At 36.1% G+C, this 24,288-nt stretch overlaps 1 protein-coding gene across 4 annotated transcripts in view; it reads right to left on the minus strand.

Moving 5' to 3' along the window:
- Nucleotides 1–2,095: 2,095 nt before the first annotated feature.
- SIPA1L2 (signal induced proliferation associated 1 like 2) overlaps nt 2,096–24,288 on the minus strand; it is a 125,301-nt gene continuing 103,108 nt past the window's right edge. For 3 of the 4 annotated variants that reach the window (XM_083856867.1, XM_083856868.1, XM_083856866.1), the window contains 7 exons: nt 23,201–23,425; nt 21,429–21,582; nt 19,230–19,449; nt 12,439–12,570; nt 5,885–6,008; nt 4,187–4,268; nt 2,096–3,321 (listed from right to left, as the gene is read on the minus strand). In XM_083856867.1, the coding sequence (XP_083712993.1) occupies nt 3,175–3,321; nt 4,187–4,268; nt 5,885–6,008; nt 12,439–12,570; nt 19,230–19,449; nt 21,429–21,582; nt 23,201–23,425 (1,084 nt within the window). In that variant the 3' untranslated portion in view covers nt 2,096–3,174. The remainder of the gene's footprint in view (nt 3,322–4,186; nt 4,269–5,884; nt 6,009–12,438; nt 12,571–19,229; nt 19,450–21,428; nt 21,583–23,200; nt 23,426–24,288) is intronic. The other variant, XM_083856869.1, reaches the window with a different exon arrangement.

The raw sequence follows: 24,288 nt of genomic DNA on the forward strand, positions 1-24,288 counted from the left end.
CTGCACTTCACATATCCCACGTTTTGACACAGCATGGTTTTGTGTCCTTACTTTCCCATAATCACTCCTCAGAATTATTTTAAACACCCCCAGCTGAGGCTGACACATGGGCACCTGAATTGGTATCAACAGAATAATCAGTAATTTTTAATTTTTAAAAACTTGTTAATGACTTTGGTCAGAAAATGCTTGTCTGCTGTTTTTTGGCAGCAGCTTAAGCTGTGTCTATGTTACTGCACTGTGAATAAATGGCTTCATGGAACGAGACAGCTGGGACTCTGCCATGGGAAATCCAGGGTCGAACTGGTAAGGAAACCTGGTCTGACTGTGTGAGGGGGATGTGTGGGAGCCAAGTGAGGCACCTGTCAGCTTCCCCTGGAGCCACCCTTTCGAAGGGGCTTCAGTCCCAGCAGTGAAATCTCTGGCCTTGGGACTGTGGCAGCCAGGGAATCTCATGAATGGGCAGACTGGGATCTTTCCTTAACAATGACCACTGCTAGAGTAATTCCGTGATGCTGTACAGCAAAGAAGCCTTTAATTAGCCATGGTTATTGGAAGAGCCTGAAAGATCTCCAAAACCTGGGTTAGCAACTCCAAATTTTCCTAGTGCTCCACAGTTGCTCATGTAAATGTAGTCTTTGCCTTCATGAGTCTAAACCAGGCATTTTTTGTGAGCACAATGCTTCCAAGAGGATTATTCTTAAGAAACCCAGTTAATTAAAATGTCCAATTAAATGTCCTTTAGTTATGCCAAAACCATATTATGGTCTCTGATAAATATTGTATTCCCATGTCATTAAAACAGTAATACCCAGGCTAAAAACTTTTCCCCATGGTGAAGGTTAATTAAGGAAAAACCATGTGCACCCAACACAAGTGCTTTTGTCAGGAAATGAAACAGGATATCTACAGACAAAGCTTTCTGTCACTTTTGGAAATCAAATGTTTCCAGTTGGATGGGAAAAATGGAAAAAAATAACTACTGCCAGTTCCTTTTGTGCACATAGTTATAACTGCTGATTTTCAATAACTGAAAATAAAGAACTAAAATGAATATTGGACTATAAACTCTTATACAAACCTTATAGTGTCCCTTCAGAGCCAGCTTACCCTCCAGTTCATTTCACTTAGCACAGCTTTTTGAAGGGAACAGACCAATCCTCACAGAAACGTGTTCACAGACAAATTGCCCAAGTTGTTCAGCACTGTTATTTGGCAAGGTCTCCAGCCAGATGGGTTTGCTAATGACTTATGTAAGGTGCTTAAATCAGAAGCTACTGTAACACATGACTGCCATGTTTAATTACCCTGTTAATACAGCTTAGTGGAAATTGTTTGGTATGTAAAAGTCAGAGTTTTTGATGAAAAATACAATACAAAATGATCTTTTAAATTTCAGTGTAAGGATACCAAAGGCTTGATTATCTGCCCATATACAACCTTTCCTAAGAAGAGTTTATAAGAACAATTGTTACAGCAGTGATAGACATTTGTTCAATTTATACAACACTTCTCAGCCAATGTGCACGAACAATGGACATGGAATTTTAGTTGCATGAGTTGAATATATTTTTTAATTATTCCACAATTTTCCATAGGTTTGCCTGAATGCATCCAGCAGCCAAGAGGAAACTGGGATAAAACTATGATCTTGAACTTTTTATTTTTTCCTTGGGTAACTCAAATGTGCCCATTAGCTTCATTTCATTTTGCAAAGGTGTCCTTTTCTGGTGTAGAATTTAAGCTCAGTACTGTACACAAAGCATCTCACATACGCTAACACCGCAGTCAAATCCTCGATCGCTGGCACAAGAAGACGGTAAGTTATTTCCTGCTACAACTAACATTCAAGGTAATGTAAAGAAACTGAACCTCTTTGGAACATTTTCTCCAGCATGTGCTTGTCAGTAAAGCAAAATTAACTGTGACAATCAATGGTGGCAACCCCTTCTCAGTAACAAGGGATCCTGACAGCTCTGGGGGGCTGAACTGTCTCTAGATGGAGAGACCAGGGACTGAGCTGAACAGAAACCTGAGTTACTACTGGTAACAATGATTACAGATAATACAAGATAAAATATTTCAGGTTTAGATTTTTAACATTTATTAAAAAAGCAGGATGTATGTTCATTTCAAATTAAACAGTTAAAAATGTTAAAGCATACAAACAAATCAATTGTGTACTAGCAGCATCCAATTGTTAGAATTTTCTAGAACTCCTCAGTACAGTCTTGGCAAGCTCAAAATACTCTAACTTGCAACCAACTGACCTCACCATAGTGCAGATAAACCAAACTTTATAAAAACAACAATTTAAGGTTAAATAAGCTTAAATAAAGGTGTTAAATACAAGACACTTGATCAAAGCTTCTGTACAAAGATAAACAAATTTGGCATTGTACAACTGATTGGCTGGCTCACACCATACATGATTTCAATAGTTAAGCAGTGTAACTGTTTTGCTGAACATCAACTATACAAAAGTAACTGAAGTTGGGAGTGGGCTAACCCCAGTGAGCCATTTACAAGGCATGTGTATTTTTAGAAAATCAGAACACTGTTTATATTCAGGCACCATTTTTTCCTGCAAATAAATAATCTCTAATGTATCTGCATCCAAACTAGTGTTAAACACATCAGTGCTAACATTTTATAAACACAGCTCTTTAACTATTCACTATACCTCCATTCTTATTGCTATGACAATGTGGACTGTGGAAATAAAACTACTGTACATACAAAAAAATAGAGCACCTTTTAAACATTAAAGTATATGTCTGATTATTCTTTTTATCTTACAATACTGAAGCCCAAGCTAATTTAAATTGCTTTAACATCTTCACCAGCGCACCTGAAATGCAGGAACTAAAACCCCAAATATTCCTCTTCAGGCAAGCCCCAGCCAGAGCAACTTCTAAAAATGTCTAAAATGACACTAAGGATTTTTTACATTCATCTGCACACAAACAAGTATCTGCTATTCTCTGCTTTCTTCATATGAATTTAAAGACGGGTTGCCACAGTTCTCTCTCCCTTTCAGATGAATAAAGCTGGACAGAAAATGTAGCAGAAACACCTAAAATGGATTGTGAACACAGTGAAATTATTACCCTGCTAATTCAAAAGATACAGCTGTTACATTGTTCAAATAAGTGTTTTGCAGGGCCCCAGCCATTAGGATTTTTTGTCTATCGTATTAAAAAACCATTCTGTAAATTTCCTCAGTTGAGCCGCTGCCGTTTGAGACTCCTCCTGAAGTCTCATGTTATCTTGTCTCAGGTGCTGTACCTCTGCTTGGAGAACTGCCTTGTCCTGTTTTTCCTGGTTAACAAAGATACAAGTTGAGCAAAGTTGAGTAACTGTGATGACAAAATTTATTTTTGTTGTTAATATTTCTATGCAAGTCATAACAGCTACGTTTTGTTGAGCTCCCTAATTCATTCTGACAACTGATAACTGTAAGTTAATTCCCCAAAAATGCTCCAACTACCTCATTCATTCCAAGAAAATACTGCAAGCTAAAAAGAAAACTAGATGTTACTTTAATAAAAAAATTAAAGGAGTTTACACCATTTAACAACAACAATATCAAGCATTAAAAGCATAAGAAGATTTTAGCTATAACAAATCGTATATGAGAGCCCAAGTCATAAGTAATTGATTTCAAGCATATGTTTAAGGAAGAAAAACATCTCATTTCAATATTTTTCCTTACATGTTTGTTTTCTTACCAAAAGCAGCCTCATTTCTATTACCCTGGCATTAGCTCCAGTTCAGAATTTTGACAACAAATGAGGCACAAATCAAGTTGTTGCTACACGACCAAGGAAACACAAGGCAACAAGGATGACAAAATCGGAGTGCTAACTACTTAGAAATGGTGCCCTGTCCATATCCCTATCCTTTGTTAAATCCAAAGTACCATAAATGAAGTGTTTCCTTTTTTGTGGGGTGTGACTATTTGTGGGACAGTTGTTCCAGAGTAAAGATCCCTAAACTACATAGCCTTGGGCCAATTTCCTCACATACCATTCCCATAGGACCTTCTGCACCTCAGCGTTCTGAGCAACCACTGAGCTCTACTGTCTAGTTTAACTGATGTACTTCTTTCAAGCCTTTGATAATCTCTGTGTAAAAATAAAACTACCAAAACTGGGGAGTATTTAGGGTGCTAATGGTCTCTTACCTTTCTCAGGTCAGTTTGTAGCTGCCGGAGGATGACTTCCAGCTGGTTTACTTTCCCAGTCAGAGTACTCGGAGCATGTTCCCTGTAAAGTAAATCACTACTTTCACATTGAGTTAGTGAAAAACATTTTCTTCCCAGTTTAGCAGAGTTACACTTTGAGTAATAGCAAAGGAAACCAATCAGTTCAGGCATAGTTAGGAAAACAGAGACAAAATCAACATCAGTAAAAGAACATAAGAATACTAGAACATAAATCCAGTCCTGCAGTATCTGAAATATGACACTGCTTCCCATGCAAATCAAGCAGAAGTAACAATGATTTTAAGAAGGAATGTTTTAGGAATGACCTGCACATACCCTCGCAGAGCAAGTCACACTCACTGCTCCATGGTGTGCAGGCACATTGGTTAATAACGACTGTACTAATCTCAAGCAAGATGCAGCAGCAATTACTGCAAACCAAAAGAGCTGTAAAGAGTTCTTTTGTCTGCTGTGCAGTAGTGTCATTTTCAGTAAAGGATAAACCTATGGCTTAATGGAGACAAATATTTTGTTTAAAGGTCAAAACACATAAAATATTGCCACAGGTTAATCAAATGCATGACTGAAGGAAAATACTGAGAATAGCTTCTGTTTTCTGAATGAAAATGAGCACTGAGAGAGACAGTTTCATGTACATTAGAGATGTAATTAGCCATCATGTGAGTAATTGTGTCTAAAAGAGAGCAGGTGAAGAGAGAGGCTTTACATGCAAAGCTGAATCAGCTGCTTCACGCAATTGCACAAATCTGACAGGTTTTCCATGACTAAAAGGGGAACAGCATTTAACAGTCTTTTACAATCCTTACTGATCATTAGCCTGGGGAAAGATATGGACTTAAAAGTCATTACAATAAATGTGCTTTACCATGTAAGCAAGCTAATTTGTGTAAAATTGCTTCAAATTAAAATGTGATAGTCTAACAAGCAAGAAGACTTTTCCCTCCATTTCTAATTCTTCCATTCCTACAACTGAAGACCAAAACTAATCAAAGATGTGTTTTTCTTCTAAAGTGTGGTGGTTGACAGATTATATTGCTGAATCTGTATAACAAGAAAAATCTTTAAATTAACAAGTATACTCCTTAAAGCAGGATACGTGAAGAAGAAGGGGGGGAAAAAGGAATAATTTCTCCCAGAGCACTGGGAAGAATTTGAAGAATTGGGTAGTTTGGCATAAATTCTGCAGTCCTTTGTTACAGATTCTCTTGATTAATTTACCTCTGTATAAAAGAAAAATTTTGGGTTTGCAAATAGCAAATGGTTGCAAAAGTAGGATAGAGCCTGTTCCAAAGTTTGAGACATTTGCTGCCGATCAGCTTATTGCATCCTACAGAGCTGAGCTCCTGTTATTAGTTCTATTAAAATGAGAACAGAAATAAATGTAATAAAATTATTATTGTAAAGGAGGAATATAGTGAGAAATTTGATTATCTGAAACTCTGCATCTAACCTTGATCTGCATTACAGACCTACTGCAGTGAGAGACAAGTTGATTTGCAGAAACATTTTTCAAAATTAAAGAAATTGTAAGTCAAGACAACAAGTTTGCCACCAAACAGCCATGAAACATGCACATAGGCAATTTGACATGCAATATTAAGAGAAAATCTTTCCTTAAAATACTTTTGTAAGAAATATACTTTAATTCTGACATACCCAGCATCCTCAAGAAAATCTTTTCCATCTGGGGGACTCTCATCCAAAGGTAACTCTTGTGCTCCTTCCAAGCCCTGAGCTCGCTGCATATCATTCAAGGTGCAAAAAGATGCTACTCTCTGATCTGTAAAAAAGAAACATAAGGATACCTTTAAAACTGGACAAAATAAAAGGCTGTATTACAGCCATTATCCTGGTTCAGTTAGTGAAATGGATGTTGACTTCTACATCTCAGATTTGAAGATAATCAGCAGATGTATGTACACCAACTAGTTGGCTTCCCCACACCTGCATCCAAAGGCAACCCCAAAGCATTTTTTTAGTGTCTATCAGCAGGATGACAGTTTTGTCTGGACCACTTAATGCTGATATGAACAGTAAATTGGTCTTGATGAAATATGCAGAAAACCATTACAGAATTCAGGGCCACAACCAATGACAATAATAATTCAGCAAAAAGGTTTCCATTTTTTCCATGGACTTAAAAGCCCTCAGATTCCTCAATCTTCACTGTTCTGTACGTACTGCTTTACTGTCTCAAGCAATTGCAGAAGCTGATGGTAATCTGCATACTTGAAAACCAATAAATTCACACTATTTTTATCAATTGAGTTTTATTATAGGTATTACTAAGGCACTCTATTATCTGCATTGAATTTCACTAGAACATAATCTAACAAGCACAGATGCAATTACCTGTGGATATACAGTGTGGTTGCCAAAATATATCAGTGACCATATAATAGAAGTATGCCATGCAAATCATCATTGCACAGAACAGGAGTAAATGATGCATTAATTAGGATTTAATTTGTCTTCTTTAAAAAAAAGAAACCGAACCAACCCAAATCCATATTCTGTGGAGATTGATTTAGCTTATTTCTGCCAAACAAAATCCATGTCTGTAGGCTTGTATGAATTCTGGCGACAACATGCCTGCCTTGCCCTTTCTCCCCTTGCTCTACCACCCCACCAGGCCCAAAGCTTGCATTATCATGCAAACGTGCAAACATAGGAAGTATTAAAAAAAGTTTACAAAAGGCAAAAGTCATCAATCCCAGACCATCACCTAGAAACGGCGTCTGATGACAGAACGGCCCAAATTCTTCATCTGAGTCAAAACCTGGAATAAGATTTAGAATGTTCCTATAAACAAGACAGTCCATCTCCACTGGAGCAGCTGTGGCCCTTGCGGCAGCGCACGCAGTGGGATGTTCCCCGTGCAATTCCTGCTGGAGCTCACTCCCAGCCTTGCCAGGCCATTCCTACACAACACCAACATCACAGTAAGCACGAGGAGTCACACCCCATGTCCCTAATAGCAATACTCGATAGCGTGACACAGCATGGCAACGTGGCAGGATACATAAGAGGACAATCCTTCAAACCCTTAAGGACACAAACAGTGAATACAGGCCAGATCTCAGATGGGAAGGACAAGTACTACCAAACAAAAATAGGAATTACTAAAAAGCTCTTTGTCAGGTTAAAAAATCCCTTCAGCATAGCACAGATCACCAATTCATTCCATAATACAATAAACAAATGTTGCGTGTCTGGTTTTGTCCAATTTCAGACTGCAGCACATTTCCCCTGCTTTTAGCCTTATTTCTGACTACTGATGGATCTCAGCAAATATGAACATGACTATTCCATATGTGCTGACAATAAGGTAAGAATATAAACACATAATCAATGACATCATTTGCAGATTTGAAACCTACTGAGAGAAATAGATTTACTTTGTACAGATAAATTAAAATTAGTTTCCCAGATCAAACACAGTATGTAGCCCAGAAACAAGAGAGTATAAACAAGCAGTCTGAAGTACACAGATAACTACTGATTTCACCATCACACTATTAGCATTTTCATTACAACAACTAGTTTTTATGAAGAAAAATTAAGTGTATTTCTGGTATGATGCTGTAGCTCTAGATTCTGCTTCCCCTAAACTACAGGGAGCCTTCCTATTCAACTGAAGCAAAATGTACATGCTAAACAGAAAAAAATACAGTAAATCTCAGAGCTCTCATTTTTAACTGAGATGTCCCTGCCAAACTCCAAAGAGAGTCCACTCATAGAAAACTATTTGCAAAAAGTGTATTGGTCTTTACACCGAAAGTTTAAACAACTGACTCAGCAAGACCAAAGATGAGACAAAAATTCATGTTTAAATTTACAGTAAAAGAGTCATATAGCTGTAACCACTAAGTTTGAATTTAGATTTTCACTGTTCCAGACCACTAACAGAGGCCAGAAAAAACTTCAGGCAATTTTGATGTACTGGAAGCAGAAACAACTAAAACAAGTATAGTGCATGAAGCCACTCTCTCATTGTAAAGGTAAAGTCTACCCACAAACATACACTGACATATGCATTGAAGCAAAAAGAGTTACACATGCATGCCCTAGAAATCACCAAATGTTAACTAAATATTGTCATTTTTTCTTTTTCTAGCAGTTTAACACAGTACTTTGGTTAGAATAATTATCTGTCATGCTAAAGGATTCACTTCTTTCTCATTATATTATGTGCAGCATTACATTTAGCTATGAAGATTTTAAATCAAAGTATTAAAATAACATTAATTATAGTAGCACAGATGTTTCTGCAAAGATAAATTTGCATTTAGAAACACTGCATTTTGATTAGCACCAGAAGACATTCATAAAAATCACCTGGAAAAACATAGGAGTTGAAACCACCAATTTTAATGAACAGGGACATCAGGACTATCTTAGGCTTTTAATGCTCAGAATATGACTTATCAAACACTAAATAGCTTTTTAAAAGCGTAATAAATCCAGTCTGAAATAAAAGAAATAGTACAAAGTTCTATTAATAATAAGACTCAATATTTGTAATTGTGTCAGTTGTCTTTTATAATTACAGTAGCAGGTATGGACATACAAAAATGCTTCTTTTTTTTTGTCTCCAAAACACGGAAAATATCTAAAAAGTCATCAGAAACATAATACACATGGTGAAGGCCACTCCTTCTTCCCTAACTTTAATATCTATTGGAAGGATAATACAAAAAGAGAATTAAAAAAATAATTCTCTTATTTTCCCTTACTCTTTTCTGGGATTTCTCCTTTTACAAATTTGGCTTTCCAATTTATTCTAGAAAACCCCATATCTTTATCTTTACTCAGTTGAGCATGCTTTCTTTCCTTCTGGTTCTTTAACTTCTTTTTCACCCCAAATGCCCTCCCTCTTTTGTTGTACAGTCACATACACTCCTATCTATTTTTTACTGTTTGCTTCAGGGATGGATACAAAAACATTACAACAGAGTATTTCCACGATGTGACCTTCTCCCTGGTTATGTCTCTCTCCATTCCCCAGTGAAATAAGGGAACTGGAAGTAGCCTATCCATGTATGACAGAAATGGAAGGATTCCCCTTGCTACTGACTGAACTGATGTTAGCATGCATGCAAAGTATCATCTCTGGAGAAATATCAGAGTCAAAACTATGTCTTGGAGGCATATGAAGGAAGGCAGTGCAGTGTGTTAAAATAATGCTCCACTGTGCTCCAGCTTATGGGCACTGAACCCACAAAGGAAGCTCAAGCAAAAACCCTTCTCTGATGCAGCTTCTGGAGCTGGTGGAGTTCATGCAAGCACAGCTCTCCATTACACTGTGAAGATCGGTCTAAGGAATAACAGGAGATTTTCAGAGAAAGTTTGAAGTAAATATGCAGCTTCCCACAAAGGTTCTGGTCAAGCAAATGCAATGAAAATTAAATCCTGACAAAATGAAAAGCATTACCACCATATTTTCAATTAAAAACAAAATGAAATGAAAGTAATAGCTTCTTCTACCCTCATGGACCATAGCTTAAAAACTGCTGTTCCACACAGGACCAAGGCTTCAGCTGAATAAAAGCTAATACTAATAAATAACCTCGTCTACTCTTCATCTGAGGAGAGGAAGAAAGTGAAAAGTGAGACTACTGCTCTTACACCCATAAGTAAACTCTGAGTATGGATGATGGTAGCAAAAATCTTGCTACTAAATTTAATTCTTAATCCAATTGAGGGCAACAATGTAAACAATGTAAGCACCTGAAAAGTCTACATCTAACATTAATCAAGATACAATTTCTTTTTAAGACAGAGATGAAAGATCATGAGACCCACATTAGTGTTGTTGACCTGATCAAATTAAATTGTCAACACATCATCTGGAGAGATCACAAAAGAAAAACTTCGACCTTGGAATCAGTTTGGCAATCCTGATAAACTGATAGTAAGAAAAGACACTGTACAAAGAAAAAAAATAAAATTAAGTCCAGTGTCTAGGTTCTAGAAGAGAACACAACAGAGTACCAGGCTGGCAAAGCCAAACTAGAGAAACCTCCTAATTTCACAAAACTCTAATTAAAACTTTTATTTAATTCAGTATTAAAATTTTCTTATCTTTGTAGTGATCCTTTCCATTGAAAGTGGGGAGGCGGGTGTTTGTTTACTTTTTTGGGTTTTTTAATATGGTCCTATATGAAATGTGATCCCATTTTCACCCAGTTTAAAAAAAGATCAAAGCAGTTTTCTATTTAGAAGTGGACAAACTTTAGAATCATTCAGTCTCCTTTTCACATTGATGGAACACAGAACAGTAGTTCCGAGCTATTTTTAAATAGAAAGTTGAAGCAACTTCTAGGTCAACAACATTAAAATACATATGGAAACTGCACTGTTAATTCATATGCAACACATTCCTTTGCAGTGATCTTTTATGACATGGCTATCAGTTATTCTTTTTTAAATTGCTTTCAAATTGCAAGGCATAGGGTGAAGTTGAATAAGAGTTTAAAAATTCCATTCCTTGCAAAAGTTTCTAGTTGCAGCACTATGAATTTAGTCAAAACACTGTATAAATCATCTAACATATACACAGGTGTCTCTAATGTAGAGTCCTAAACAGAAAGGAATTATATTCCTTCATACAAAAATGGATTATTACACACTACTCAATTTTTTACAATAATTCAACAAATATGTAATAAATAGCTTCTTCCTTAGAACTCAGACCACTAGTTCTTCAGCATTATCTACAGATATATCAAAGTTATTAGGAATTAAAACCCAACAAGCGAATACCCTTCCTCTCTAGGATAGAGCACTCTGGGTTAGCTGTATTGTTCTACCTCTCATTCTCAAATTCAAATGTAATTACACTTACATAACTCTTATCCAAAGTGAAATTATTTTAACCATGATACTAGATAGTAAAAAGAATGAAAATCTATTCATTTTCAAAGAAAGCTAAAAATACAGGAGCATAGCTGGTACAGAATGATCTTTCACTCAGCTGAACTCAACATTTTTATTAGCATTTAAAAATAATTCTTCAAGTACAAAGTTACAGAGCTAGTCATTTACTAATGCAAGCCTTTTTTCAGTAGTTTAAGATGTCAGTAACAAATAGCAGGGTGTTCCCTGGGCAATTGAACATAGGAATGCATGGGAAGAGCTGTCAAGATTCTCAGTGTCACAGTATTTCCTGCCAGCTACCACAGCCATGTTTGAGTAGTACTGAATAGTAATGAATGCACATGAGGTCAAGAATAATACAGTTTTTCAAATTCCTAATCATTGCTGTTGGTTTGGGTTTTCACAATGCCATTTAAATTAGTGTAACAAGCAGTTCTGAAGAGCTTTTGAACAAAGTGAACTTTAATCACTTCAGACTTTGGGAAGGAATCAGGAACCAGATAACTGATTTCCATGGTTTAAAAGAGTTAAAAAGGACCCAAATCACTAACTTCACAGCCAGTTTTCATGAAGTTAAAACCTGTCTCTTATACAACGACTGTGGTAACATCATACTTATCCATAGATTACATTCAGTACCACAAGCAACACTAGTTAATAAATGTCAGACATTTCAGGACAGCACTAAAAAAACACCTCTCAAACAACAAAACATGAACATTAACTGTGAATATTCATATAAACACTCAAACTAACATCTCTTTTCTCTGTTTAGACACTAGGTGTAGGTTTAGCTCCCAGAGGCAGATGAGGTTTTTCTTGGTTAATCTGGTTCCATAATTTAATAAAGCAAACCTGGTCTATATCCTGCACCCCAATTCCTGCTACTGGAAAATATACTGTACATTGCTCCTGGTCTTCAAGGGCTTATGAAAACTGAGTCCACAGCATCATTTGGACTACACATACCAGTTTTATAAACACAACACAACAAACTCAGGGAAGTATTACTCCCAATTTCACTTTATACATCTAACATAAATGTTTTCAATCTCTCCTTCAAAGTTCTGATTTTTCAATTGATTACAGAAGAAACTTAAAGGCACTAAAGTGGAGGTATTGCATCTAAATGGGATACAGAGTATCAGGAAGACCCCAAACTTTCAGTGACAATCTTCCACACTGAGAATTGATACTGCCAAAAGAACTAAAGGGCTACAGAGGCAAACACTGGATTTGTGTAATTCAAAATGTGGCTGTACAATATATATTAAAAAAAAAAAAAAAGTTTGTGTACTGAACATTGATCTATATTCAAATTTTCCTGTTACCTTCAAACGCTCGTGCAGCATCTACCAGGTGAGACCAGTCTAGCCCTGTGGCAGTGTCTGGCAGGGGCATCAGGCCAGGATCATTGAATTTGGCTTTATCAGATAAGGACCCATCTGAGAACCAGAATTCATCTAAACAATAAACACAATAATTAGTCTTCCTATAACAATTATGTACATTTAATTTTGAAGCTACTATAATGATCTATAAAAAATGTATAAGCAAAAAGTGCTTATCTTCATTTCTCTTGTGTTTGTCTTTTCCCATTCAATACTCAGTATGGGTGGAACAATTTCTAAATGTTTGCAAAGATGGGAAGGTTTTAAAGGGTATTTTTTTGGTGCCACTGCACATGATATGTCTCTCACATTTTCATATGAACACTTTGTGTGTAGGCAACATCCATTCTAAAGCATAGCAAATTAAACCTGAGCACTGAGCAGAGAAGTTGCTAGATACACAAAGTTATATTTGTGAAACAACACGAAAGATATTTACATGCAGAGTTTTATTCCGAAACTGAAAATATTCCCGTTCCAAAAAACTCACTTCCTTTTCTTTTAATGCATTTGTAAATTCTAGCCTACATCCAAATCTCCCTTCCACATTGAAAATACCACCCTATTAGTTTTACATCTGTAGCTGTATTTCTAAGGATGCAGGACTTGAGTGAGATTTCAGAGTGAGCTGTAACACTGTAAAAAGTACACAGATCATATATTAAATGAAATGTATACACTATAAACTGTTCAAACAAACCTTTCAGTTATGCAGATTCTAGAATGCACCATAAACATACATTTTAGTAGAAGATATGCTAATTTTCATGCTTTTCTTGAATAGCTTTACATGTTCCTAATCTGTCCATAGCAATCTTCACTCTGATCAATGTGAACATGTTAAAAAGAATACTGAAGGGACACACAAAGTTTCTCAAAACTGATCATAAACCAAATCTATTATTTGCAATCACATTTCATCTTAACCATAAAGCCAGTAATGGAATATAATAATTTTATTACATAGTATAGTCAGGCAAAGACAATTTTTGCTTCAAACACATCCACTCCAATTAAACAAAAAGGTCAAAATAGGAATTTTTCCTCAAATATTTCAGGAGAAAACTTCTGTCTAGTTATTCCAGTGATTTAAATTATTATATGTAAGATGAGTATTTTTTCCCAGGAAAAGACCAAACACAAAAAACAATGAAGCAAGAAATGCATTCATACAAGTGGAAGATACATTATCATTTAAGGAAATGGCATGCTGTCATTGTCCTGATATTAATGTCCATTTGACATAAAAACTCTGACCCAGAAATCCAAAGAGAGTAGGCTGTTACAAAGCATTCTACTGCACACAGCAATGACTGAAGCATATGATATGCTCTATTCTTTGCAGAAACCTTGCTTAAAAAAATGTAAAATATGAGGAAAAAGAAAGCGAAGGGAGGCTTGCAATCCTCTGTCAAAAATTAGGAGTCCCTGCAGAAGAGGCAGAAATTCTCTTTACAGTGGAATTTATCTTGTTCTACACTTTTATGAAAGATGCAGTATTGCTACGTTACACTGGGAAGTGGCTCGACAAAACTGCAAAAATGTCCTACTCTCAGTATGTAAAAGTGGATGTTATATGAAATGGAAAATAAAACATAGACATATATTCTACTCATATATCTGTACTAAGATTTTATTTTCAGTTCTGTATAAACATACATAAAACCTTAACTAAGGTTATCTTCGTGCAAATACATTGGAAGCTGAAAGTCAGAGCAGTCTCTGAACTTCTGTATATGACTTGGGAATGGTAAGAACCTTATTTGTGCAAGTACAAATGTTTCATACAGCCCTGTTGTGGAAAGCAGACAGAATACTTTATTTGAAGGACTGCGAAGCCAGCTTTTGGTTCTAGACCAGCAGGCAGGCCCTAAGGGACAGCCCTGGCTTTTGTGTGATCAGCCTAGAGAGGCTGATTGTGAAACCTGTCAGGAAGAAGCCTGTTCCCAGTGCGATTCTGCCAGCTCTCCAAATTAAAGTGTAGGAGTGATATATTCACCAGTAGTCATCCTTCATTATGCATTGTCTCTGTGAGAACCTCAGTTCACCTTAGGGTGGATCCTATTCAGTCCTACATAAGCCCTGACAGAGCTACTCAACTGCAGAAAGCCTGCCAGATTAGAGATTTGAATATTGATAGCTCTGAAAATTCAAGTGCTCATGCTGATAGCTGAAATTTTAAGTAGAATAACTGAACAGGCATGAGTATGCCACCACAGAATAATTCATTTTCAAGACACAAATTGTGTTCTTCTGCAATGGGGGAGCAAAAAGAGGGGGAAGAAGAAAAAGAATAAAAATACCAAACATGAGCTCTACTGACATAGGCCTTGGTGTCTTTGAATTTCAGAGAATATTGTTTGTATTCCAGGAATGCTCTGGGTGAGATAAATTCTTTCTAGCCTCCTGTATTTGCATTTCTTCCCTGCTCCTCTTACTATTGCTCTTGCCTCACTCTGTGCAGGACTGCCACATCAGCAATCCTGTTGCCAATTTCCCTTTCTGATTTGTGCAACAGTGGCAAGCGATGCTTAAGCATGCCCACCTCTGTCTGTCCAGGAGGATTATGCCTAATCTAGTAGGCCACTACTTTACTGTACCAAAGATTGACTCTTGAAGCAACACAATTTCCTTTGAGGAAGCACTTTCAGTGTTATCTTCAATTTTAAAGATTTATTTTACTTGCTGTAGTCTTATTGGCATAAAATTATTGATCTCATAGTTTCTGGTCTTTTCAGTTGTGTCACTTCCTACACTTAGGAATTTTATTTATTTTTATTATTGATACATGAAAGTATAAAGCAGTATCAAGAGTCCCTATTTCCATCAAAATTATGCAGTCAGTTCAGTTTTCAATGCAGCTCCTGAAATTGGTGGTTATTGGTCCCACATACATCCATATTCAAAGAATAACTCGTTATGCAGAAAGAAGAAAGATTTACCTGACTTAACCTATTTTACTTCCAAGACAATTATCCTTCAGTTGGAACTGCTACTTTTATGCAGAGATTGTAGATCATGAAAAAACTATCTGCTAAGTACTCCTCGCTTCAAACTAGACTTGTCATTTAACAAGTAGATTCTCTCCAAAGCAGCTGCAGGTGAAGAAATATATCAAATCTCACACAAATGTAAATCCCACTCTCTGTGGGATGTCTGCTTTTCTTTCCTGCAATCAGTAATTATATCTCTAAGTCCTCTTAAGCAACAACTTCTGCCTGCTGAACCCTTCCCTACTTTAGTACTGCCTAGAGTTGCCTGAAGTCTCTCTTCAAAGATGCCAGCCTGCTCGTAGGCTCTCATGCACATGGGCTTTTGATAACCATTTTTTCCTTCCCTTCTTTTACTGAAGATAGTTTCATGTTCTAATAAGATGAGCCATTCACTGTGTCAGAACAGGTAACATCAAACACGTTCTCCTTTGGTTGTGTGAATTAATCAATGGCCTTTATCTGCTTGCTGACAAACTGATTTCCAAACTGCTACCATTGCACATCACCAATATACAGTGATGCTCTTTCATTTTAATATTGCTTCTTATCAACAAGTTTAGTTTTGGACTGAAGCTAACATGGGTAGTAAAGCAGTTTGAAGATAAGACTTTCATCTATGAACACAGCTGCAGAGACAGGTCCTACACTTATGGAAGCCTTTTCCCTATGGCATGTATAATCTGAGAACTTTGAAAATTTTTCAATATATCACTGTAAAATATTCCCTTCCTTATGACCCTCTTTACTGCAAGTATCCTTGCTCCTTTCCTCACAGCACAGGAACATCCTGCCAGTTTATCACTTAGGGCATTTTCTTTCCCCTCTCTTTTTGTGCTTCATGATAGAGTGGGCCATGGTGACTGCAACATAAATCAGATTGTCTCCGTGTGTCTCCCTGGGCTCCTGACTTAGGTTACTACACTTCTTCAGTATCAGTGGTTCTCACTGTTTTAATTCTTTCCCTGCTCATTCACGTGCCATGAATTGGCAAGAAGAGCATTGATTTGTACCTGCAACTGCATGTTAGAATCACTCAGTATGACCAGCAGTGTCTCAGTCAGGGAATCCTTAATGTCCCCAAGGTAATATTCCAGAGTTCTTACCTACACAAATCTCCTTTCTGGTTTAAGTAAAAGTAAGATAAAATTAAGTGAATATTTCTAAATTTGCGTGCTGTTTGCAATCAACAGCACTGGACTCTCAGACTTTGCAATTCAGGCTTTACTGGAAGCAACTCTTCACATCACTTTCCCAGTGATAAGACAATAATTAAAAAATCCTATAGCTTCACTTTTCCAATCATCTTCTTACAGTCACCATCACACACAGATGAAGTTTCTGTTTCTTTATTTGTGTGGTCATTGTGTTTCATAATTCTGATTTCCCAGTAAATTGAAAGCCTTCAGGGTCACCTATTACTCTTTGGTTTTGGTGCTGCCTTGCTTATCTATCAATCACATTCTTTTCCTTGCCAGAAGGGTGTCATGAGATTTGGTGCTGCCACACTATTTCATGCTGGATAATAACGTGCAAGAATATACTTTTCTAACATTGATTTCAGCCAAAACCATGCTATTTCCACTGGTATCTTTGAGATCACATACAAAAGACATTGTATGACAAGATATGAATCCTGATATCTGAAACTACAACCTCATGTTAAAATTATAAATGAAAAAGAAACCTTTCATATCACTGCTGTAGAATGTAAATATCCCCTAGGCACCAACTACAAAAAACCTCCTAAAAGGAGCCAAAGTTAGTTTCTCATATGGAGGTACTGATTAACCTTATTTTTGAAACATAGGTAGGCAAGGCACGATGTGTTTTTTTCTGGAGTGTAATTACACATAACCAATTAAATCTTCCTTGAAACAAACACCACAAAAGATTCTATATAGCTGGCATTGATAAGCACTTTTAAAACACAAAACCAGAAGCAGAAAATAGAGGTTGCATATGAAAACAGCATGAATTGCCTTGGATGGGTTTTTGACTGACAGGATACTGATTTTGTAGCGTTTTTTCCCAGTTATATATATGTGTATATACAACTTTCTGTATTTAAGAAGCAGCAAGAATGAAATATTAGGTGTCCAAGATGGAACTAATACAAAACCAATTAAAATAGCACTGCTGGAGGAGCAGTATAAAGCTTGGATGTACACAGTGCTAATCTCCTGAAGGAAAACAAGCTGAGGGTCTGATCCCATTGCATGTCTACATGCACAAGAAAAGGTTCTAAAAAACAAGGTGTAACATAGAGGAAAAAGACAAAAAAAGAAAATACAATCAGGATGCCTAACTGTATACTATACAGCTCCTTCACAGACTACAAAAATCTACTCCAGTGAAATAAACTGGATCTCCATTTGCTATCCACAGAATAGGATCCTCTCAGATTAAATTCACAGTAAATAGTTTCACTCTGATAGAAGAATATTTTTAGAACGGCAAAAGGTACACCAAGCATGCATTCCCATCTGAGGCATGAATTTAGCACTTGTTTGAGATACCAATTTAAAATTAACCAATGCTTAGTGACCAAAAATCAGTCTCATGGCTGAGGCTACTGACCAGAAAAGTGTTTTGTATATAAAACTTACTTTTCAAAGTTAGGAGATGACTGCTAGTTCCTGAAGGACATGATGAATGACAGAGCCCTTTTCATTGCTACTTCTTTTAAATCATCTGGCTGCATTCTCCCTGGACATGGGCCTAAAATGTCCTTAATGCTTTCAAGAAATTCATCCACAGCTTAACTATGGACTTCAGAGTCCATTTTTAAAATTGTAGTCAGCTGTGATGCAATATTAGAGTAGCTAAAGAAAAGAGGCTTTTTTTTTCCAGATTTCACATCAACTCCAGGTGTCTACTATATGTCAGCTTAAACTAACTGAGAAGCATATATATTCAGCATTTTTGAAAAAACGGTTCACTCTTATTAAGTACACAAATATAGATATTTAATCTAAATATACATATCTGTCTGTGTACATTTGAGCTTTCCATTCAATTATTTGTTTGGAAATTACTACAAACTTCATGGTTCATCTTGGATTTATTGCAAGCTAAGCAGATAATAAAGATTTCACTTATGAAATCTTCACAAGTAAAAAAACACGTTCATAAAATAGTTTTAACTTAGCACCTCAGACTACTTTTCTGCTGCCATTAGAAATGAAATGTCATTTTTAAAGGTTTTACTAATATGTTAAAAAAAAGTATCAGCAAATTCAATTTGGAAGTAGAAGTCAAAGTCAACATTTATTGCACATTTTCTTTTAAGATGTTACTAAAAGGATCACCTAGACAAAAGCTGTGCCATTTAACTATTATTTCAAATATATTTGTGAATATTTCAATAATTCAAATGCATATAAAATAAAAATCAAAAAAACCCAAAAGGCCAGCTTGGCTTAATTAGATCACTGCTGGAAAATAAAATAATAAGTAGAAATATCTTCAGACAAACTTTTTTGCCTATCAGTGGTCTCATGTAAATACTTTGGGAAGTAAAGTGAATATTGTCTCCAAACAAGACACATATGAATTGAACTAATGGCAAGCATGAACATGTTCTGCTGACCAAATATTTTTGGTTACTAAGGTAACTAGAGCAGTGATTTGACATTTCTTAATCTCACCTTAAAAGTAAAACCTCCCTTTATACTTGGTGATTCATTTGAGTTCACTACAAATATTCCCAATTCAGCAATGACAGTGACAACGACTTACTTCTCAGATTTCCCATTCCAGGAGTCAGGCTCATCCTGGGAGGCAATGTGCTGTGATATGGTGGAGTAGTGCTGAACAAGATGTCATTTGGCAAGGCCTGGTCTATCATTGAGCTTCGGGAGCTGGCATAGGAAGACCCCCTTCGATTGCTACATATGCTCTCATCAGAGAGGGTGCGGTAAAGTGTCCTCCGCGGGGAAAGGTTCCCATAGAAGGAAAACTAAGGATAAAAAGAAGAATACACATTGTTCTTAGGTTGAAGTGATTCATACAATCATATACCATCATCAGTTCTTGGGAGTGTTCTTCTGGACAGGCACTCTGGAATTTTTGAACTAATACAGAAGATCAGAAATTTCTTCCACCATGTCAGATCTACTGAGCCCTCAAAAGTTACTGAATTGGATATTCAGACTTCCTCTCAATATTTTGGAACATATCATCATGAATTAATCAGATACTGTGTAGTTTTATTTATCATGAAATGTTAAGTGAAAACTTCATAGCCTTATGACAGCAATGTTTTACAGAAATGTATATAAGGTTACCAACTCTGGCAACATGTATGCAAGACTATACATAGAACTGTTTGATTTTAATTTGAAATGACCATGCTTTAATGTTAAACATTCTGAACTGATATATGCTGCCACATAATTCACAGGATGATAGAAGTGACTTGAGACAGTGCATCTCTCTGGATATGACAAAACAGGCTTAGAAAAGAGAGTAACAAGGTTCAGCGAAAACTGTTTATGCGTTTTAAAAGGTTACTTACACCACAACTCAAATATCTACAGTAAAACAAGATGTTATTGCATTGTAAAGCTGGACCATTCCACTTTGTAAGTAATTTCTCAGTACTGCAAACACACTTTTCTTTACATCTAACAAAGCACAGTTAATGCCTTAATGATTTTACTGGTTTGTCTTGCATACAACAATTACATGTTTCCCTTGTAATTAATTGTGTGTTCCACACTCCCTACAGAACAAATGCTTAAGAGGAATAGCTTTTGCAAACAGCAAATATAGCACAGAATCTCATATATTCAGGAGATTAATTTCTGACTTCACTGTCAATGGTAACTAGCTCACCAATATCAAGATTCCTACCCTCCATGAAGGCACAGCCACAGACTGTACACTGCCAACTCCTGGGGCTGGGGCTCCTTGTGAGTCTCACTTACTTAACTTTTGTTTAGGTGCCTTGGAGAGGAAGGCAATAGCAGTCATTTATCCCAGCCACACCTCCTCTCTCTTTGTTGACTCTTACTTAGGCAGCCAGAAACACTGGCAGTTCTTGGAATCTCCACAAAACTCCTCCAATTACTGTATCAATCATAAATCATAAAAACCTCTAGGACATGACCCACAAAAATCCAAGCATATATAACGCACACTCAACATACCACATATTATAAAATATATATGATCTGAATTTTAAATTTAAACTCTGAACTTAGAAGAATCACATTTGTTACTTTTGTTCAGACATGGTGATTATGCTATTTAGCATATTGTATAAACAGTGAGTTAAGAGAGCATTGAGTTAACATGGAAGTGTGACAATTATCTCAAGTAAGTTAATTGCTTTGTTCTTTATTCCACATTAAGCACAGAGTTCAGAACCATTTATTTTGGGGAGAAGCAAATTTTAAGATCACTATCCACTTATTGTGAACTTTTAAGCATTATCAACTGTCTTCATACTTACAAAGATTAGATTCAGGCTCTCTATGACAATTATGCCTTCTGAACAGCTGCCACTGATACCTACATGAAACTGGTTTGGATTTCTAGCAGAATTGTTGGTACTGACTATTACAGGGCAGAGGAAAGTGGGCTACTTTTATTAATGTGTTTTAATATCATACAAGATGCACAAATTTAGGCCTCCTGCCTTGAAAATGTCACTTTTAACCTTTCAAACTATAATGAAGTTGCTCAACCTGCACTCACCTCTGGTCAAGCTAAACAAGGACATAAACAAATACTGGATTTTATAAATAATCATCAAATGAACATTTCCCATCCTCATGGGAAATGATATTTTGGGACGTATGGTCACTCCCATAGAATAAACTTAGCTTGTACAAAACAATACTGCATCCTGTATAGCAATTTTGGGCATACCAGAAACCCATTTCTAAGGTTACCGAAGGACTGAAACACATAGAGCCAAAGAAAGTAGCCAACCTTTCTTCTCCCTTCCTCCATAGGGAGGCTGTCTGGCAGCATCAACTTCAGAAAGTCTTCTTTGGACAAGACTTGCTGGCTTTCAACAATAGCATTCCTGACAGAAGTTTGGAGTGGACTCGATGCAGACACAGCATCAATATCATCATACACTCTGTTGAGAAAATGGGTGTTTTTAGCAAGAAATTGGATTTGAAAGACTGCAATAATTTACTGTCAAAATGAAAATTGTTAGAATTATCTCTTGACACAGCACACTGTTTGGAAAATTTTTTGATCACTTTATCTTTATGAAACTGCTTGTGGATACAAAATGAAATTCTTAAACCACTGAGAAACGGAGTTTAGGAATTCTAAAGAACAATTTAAAAAAGCATAATCCTTGTTTCTCCTAGCTTGCCTCTCTCTTTTTGACACACCACACCTCTTTATCAATACAAAAATTTTATTTATTTCAACATTTCCAAAGGTTCATCACAAAATACTTTACTTCCGTAGCAAAAAAAAAAAAAAAAAAAAAAAAAAAAAAAAATCAGTATTTTATAATACAATATTGCATCCAGCCTCACAATCTGGAAAAATTACTGTGGTCATCACAGCAATGTTTGACGTGTATTGGCAATCAATTGCCCAGTGTAAGCATATTTTATTATCAGTAATTCCATAAAGCTATTTAGATAAATTAAACAGGTGTCTTCTTCAATTATCAGCACTTAACAACCATAACAACCTAGTTACAGTCAACAAAAGACTGTCAAACTGAATTATTAATCTTCAGCTCCTTCCAGGAAGATAGGAGAGACAGGATTTTAACAGGTTTACTCTGAGAATGTAATCGAAGGAACTGGAGATTGCGACTCACAGAGAACACACACTGGAAGCCACTGCTCACTGCCAAGTGCACCCTCATCAGTGACTGTCTTCAGCAGACAGAAAATAAACTTTGCTATGGTAAAGTGTAATTCTCAGTGAATTATAACCTACAGTGGCACAACATTCAGCAATTGACCTGATATTCATCATCACTGCTAATTAGAGATGCTATTTTATTTCAACATAATTATCCTCAGAGAGATATTTCCTCTCTGTGATAGAGAGCTTTCCTAGAAAGAAAGAGGTGAGGCAATACTGTATGCCATGGAAAAATCTGAAAATATTTTCTGACATTGGAAGGGTTGTCATATTCAATGAATAGTTCTTGAACAGAACTATGTCTTGAAGATAATTTTCTAAATTGCTGTTGTTTCAGTCTAAATACCCCAATTCATGATGCAATTTTATTTTAAGGCTGCCATTCAAAATAAGGAGACATTGTTTCAGTAGTTCATTGATTTCAAAATCCAAAAATTTGTGGGAAACCCTGAAGTTACCACATTTTAATATAAATACTACCACAATTTATGTAACAAAACATTGTGGGGGAGAAATGAAACCTCTGTGTTAGCACAAAGGAACACGAATAACCAGGAAAGGAGGATAGTAACATCATATACTTTTGAAAACTAGGAATTTTGTGAAAGTATTATCTCTCTCTATTTGAGGTACTGCATGTTTTCCTTTTAGTTCAAGCCTTTTTCTTCCACCTAAGAACAACACATTTCTCACAGACTATTCCAGTGTTCAGCTTCACCAGCTACACAAAAAAAAAAAAAAAAAAAAAACCAACCCACGAACATTTACAGGCAAAACAGAACTTGTAATTTTTTTCTATCCTATTTTAAAATTTATTTTCACTACCCTTCTTCCCCAACAAAGTAAAATAGAGTGCTTACTCATGGCATTCTGAAACTTCAGATTCTTCGGGTGTAGGACTTCCTTCCGATTTTTTCCATCCAATGACATATTTACTCACGGCTCCTTGTCTGTGGTACGGTTTTGAAATCGACCCAGACATCTGTTGACTACTATTCTGTGACACTATATAAACTTTGGAGGTATCTAGGGAGCCACTCTTTTTAGAGCAGTGTGTTGATGGGCTTCCTGAATGATGTGACCCACTGGAAAAGTAAATGAAACACACAAAAGGAAAAATTAAATATGCTATGCAACAACAAATCAGAAACATTTTGCCTGGTATGCGGCAGTAGTTCTCACTGTTAAGTTTTTCTCAAGGTTAAAATCAATGAAGCAAAATTAGCACAGTAATTTTCTACACACCAACTGTGTACACATTAAAGCTCTTAGAAAGCAGAATTGTGATGAGTTTCTAGAACAAACAATGCATGGAATTCAGCTTGCTGAAATGCCAGTGCAAACTGATGTGAATCAAAACTAAAAGCCTAAATTGAATATGTATATATATATATATTCGATTTGTGTGTGCAATTTTAAGTAAATATGTACACACACATTCACATAAAGAACTACATAGGGAATTACTCAAATACGTCCCTAATCATAAAACCTATGTGCTTTTCCATTTCACAATAATTTTGCCAGTTGATGCAAGATTAGGCTGTGCCTTTCAATCAGACACACTAATACTAAATTATCAGCAAATTTAACAGAAGTAAATTTCCGTTCAATAAGACAGCCGTCCGGATAATTTTTACAGACCCTTTTATTATGAATAAAAGCACTAGTAGGCACTAAAACATACTTTTAGTAAAGATTCTAAAACCTATTTCAAATAAACTAAAGCAAACACTTCCTTGAAGAATAAATTTCTTCAGAATACTGATACAAGACAAATTCACTCATGTCAAGCATATAAGGAAATCAGTATACAAGGTATTATTTGGTTATTTTTCTGTACTGATTGACACTAAAAACATGAAAATCAGAGGGAAAAAAGAACGAACAAACTATTTCCTTCTATCCTTTACAGAATAAAAACCTTAACACATAGACCAAAGCTTCA

The sequence above is a fragment of the Zosterops lateralis genome, assembly GCF_965231275.1.
Source record: "Zosterops lateralis genome assembly, chromosome: 3".
Classification (NCBI taxonomy): Eukaryota; Metazoa; Chordata; class Aves; order Passeriformes; family Zosteropidae; genus Zosterops; species Zosterops lateralis.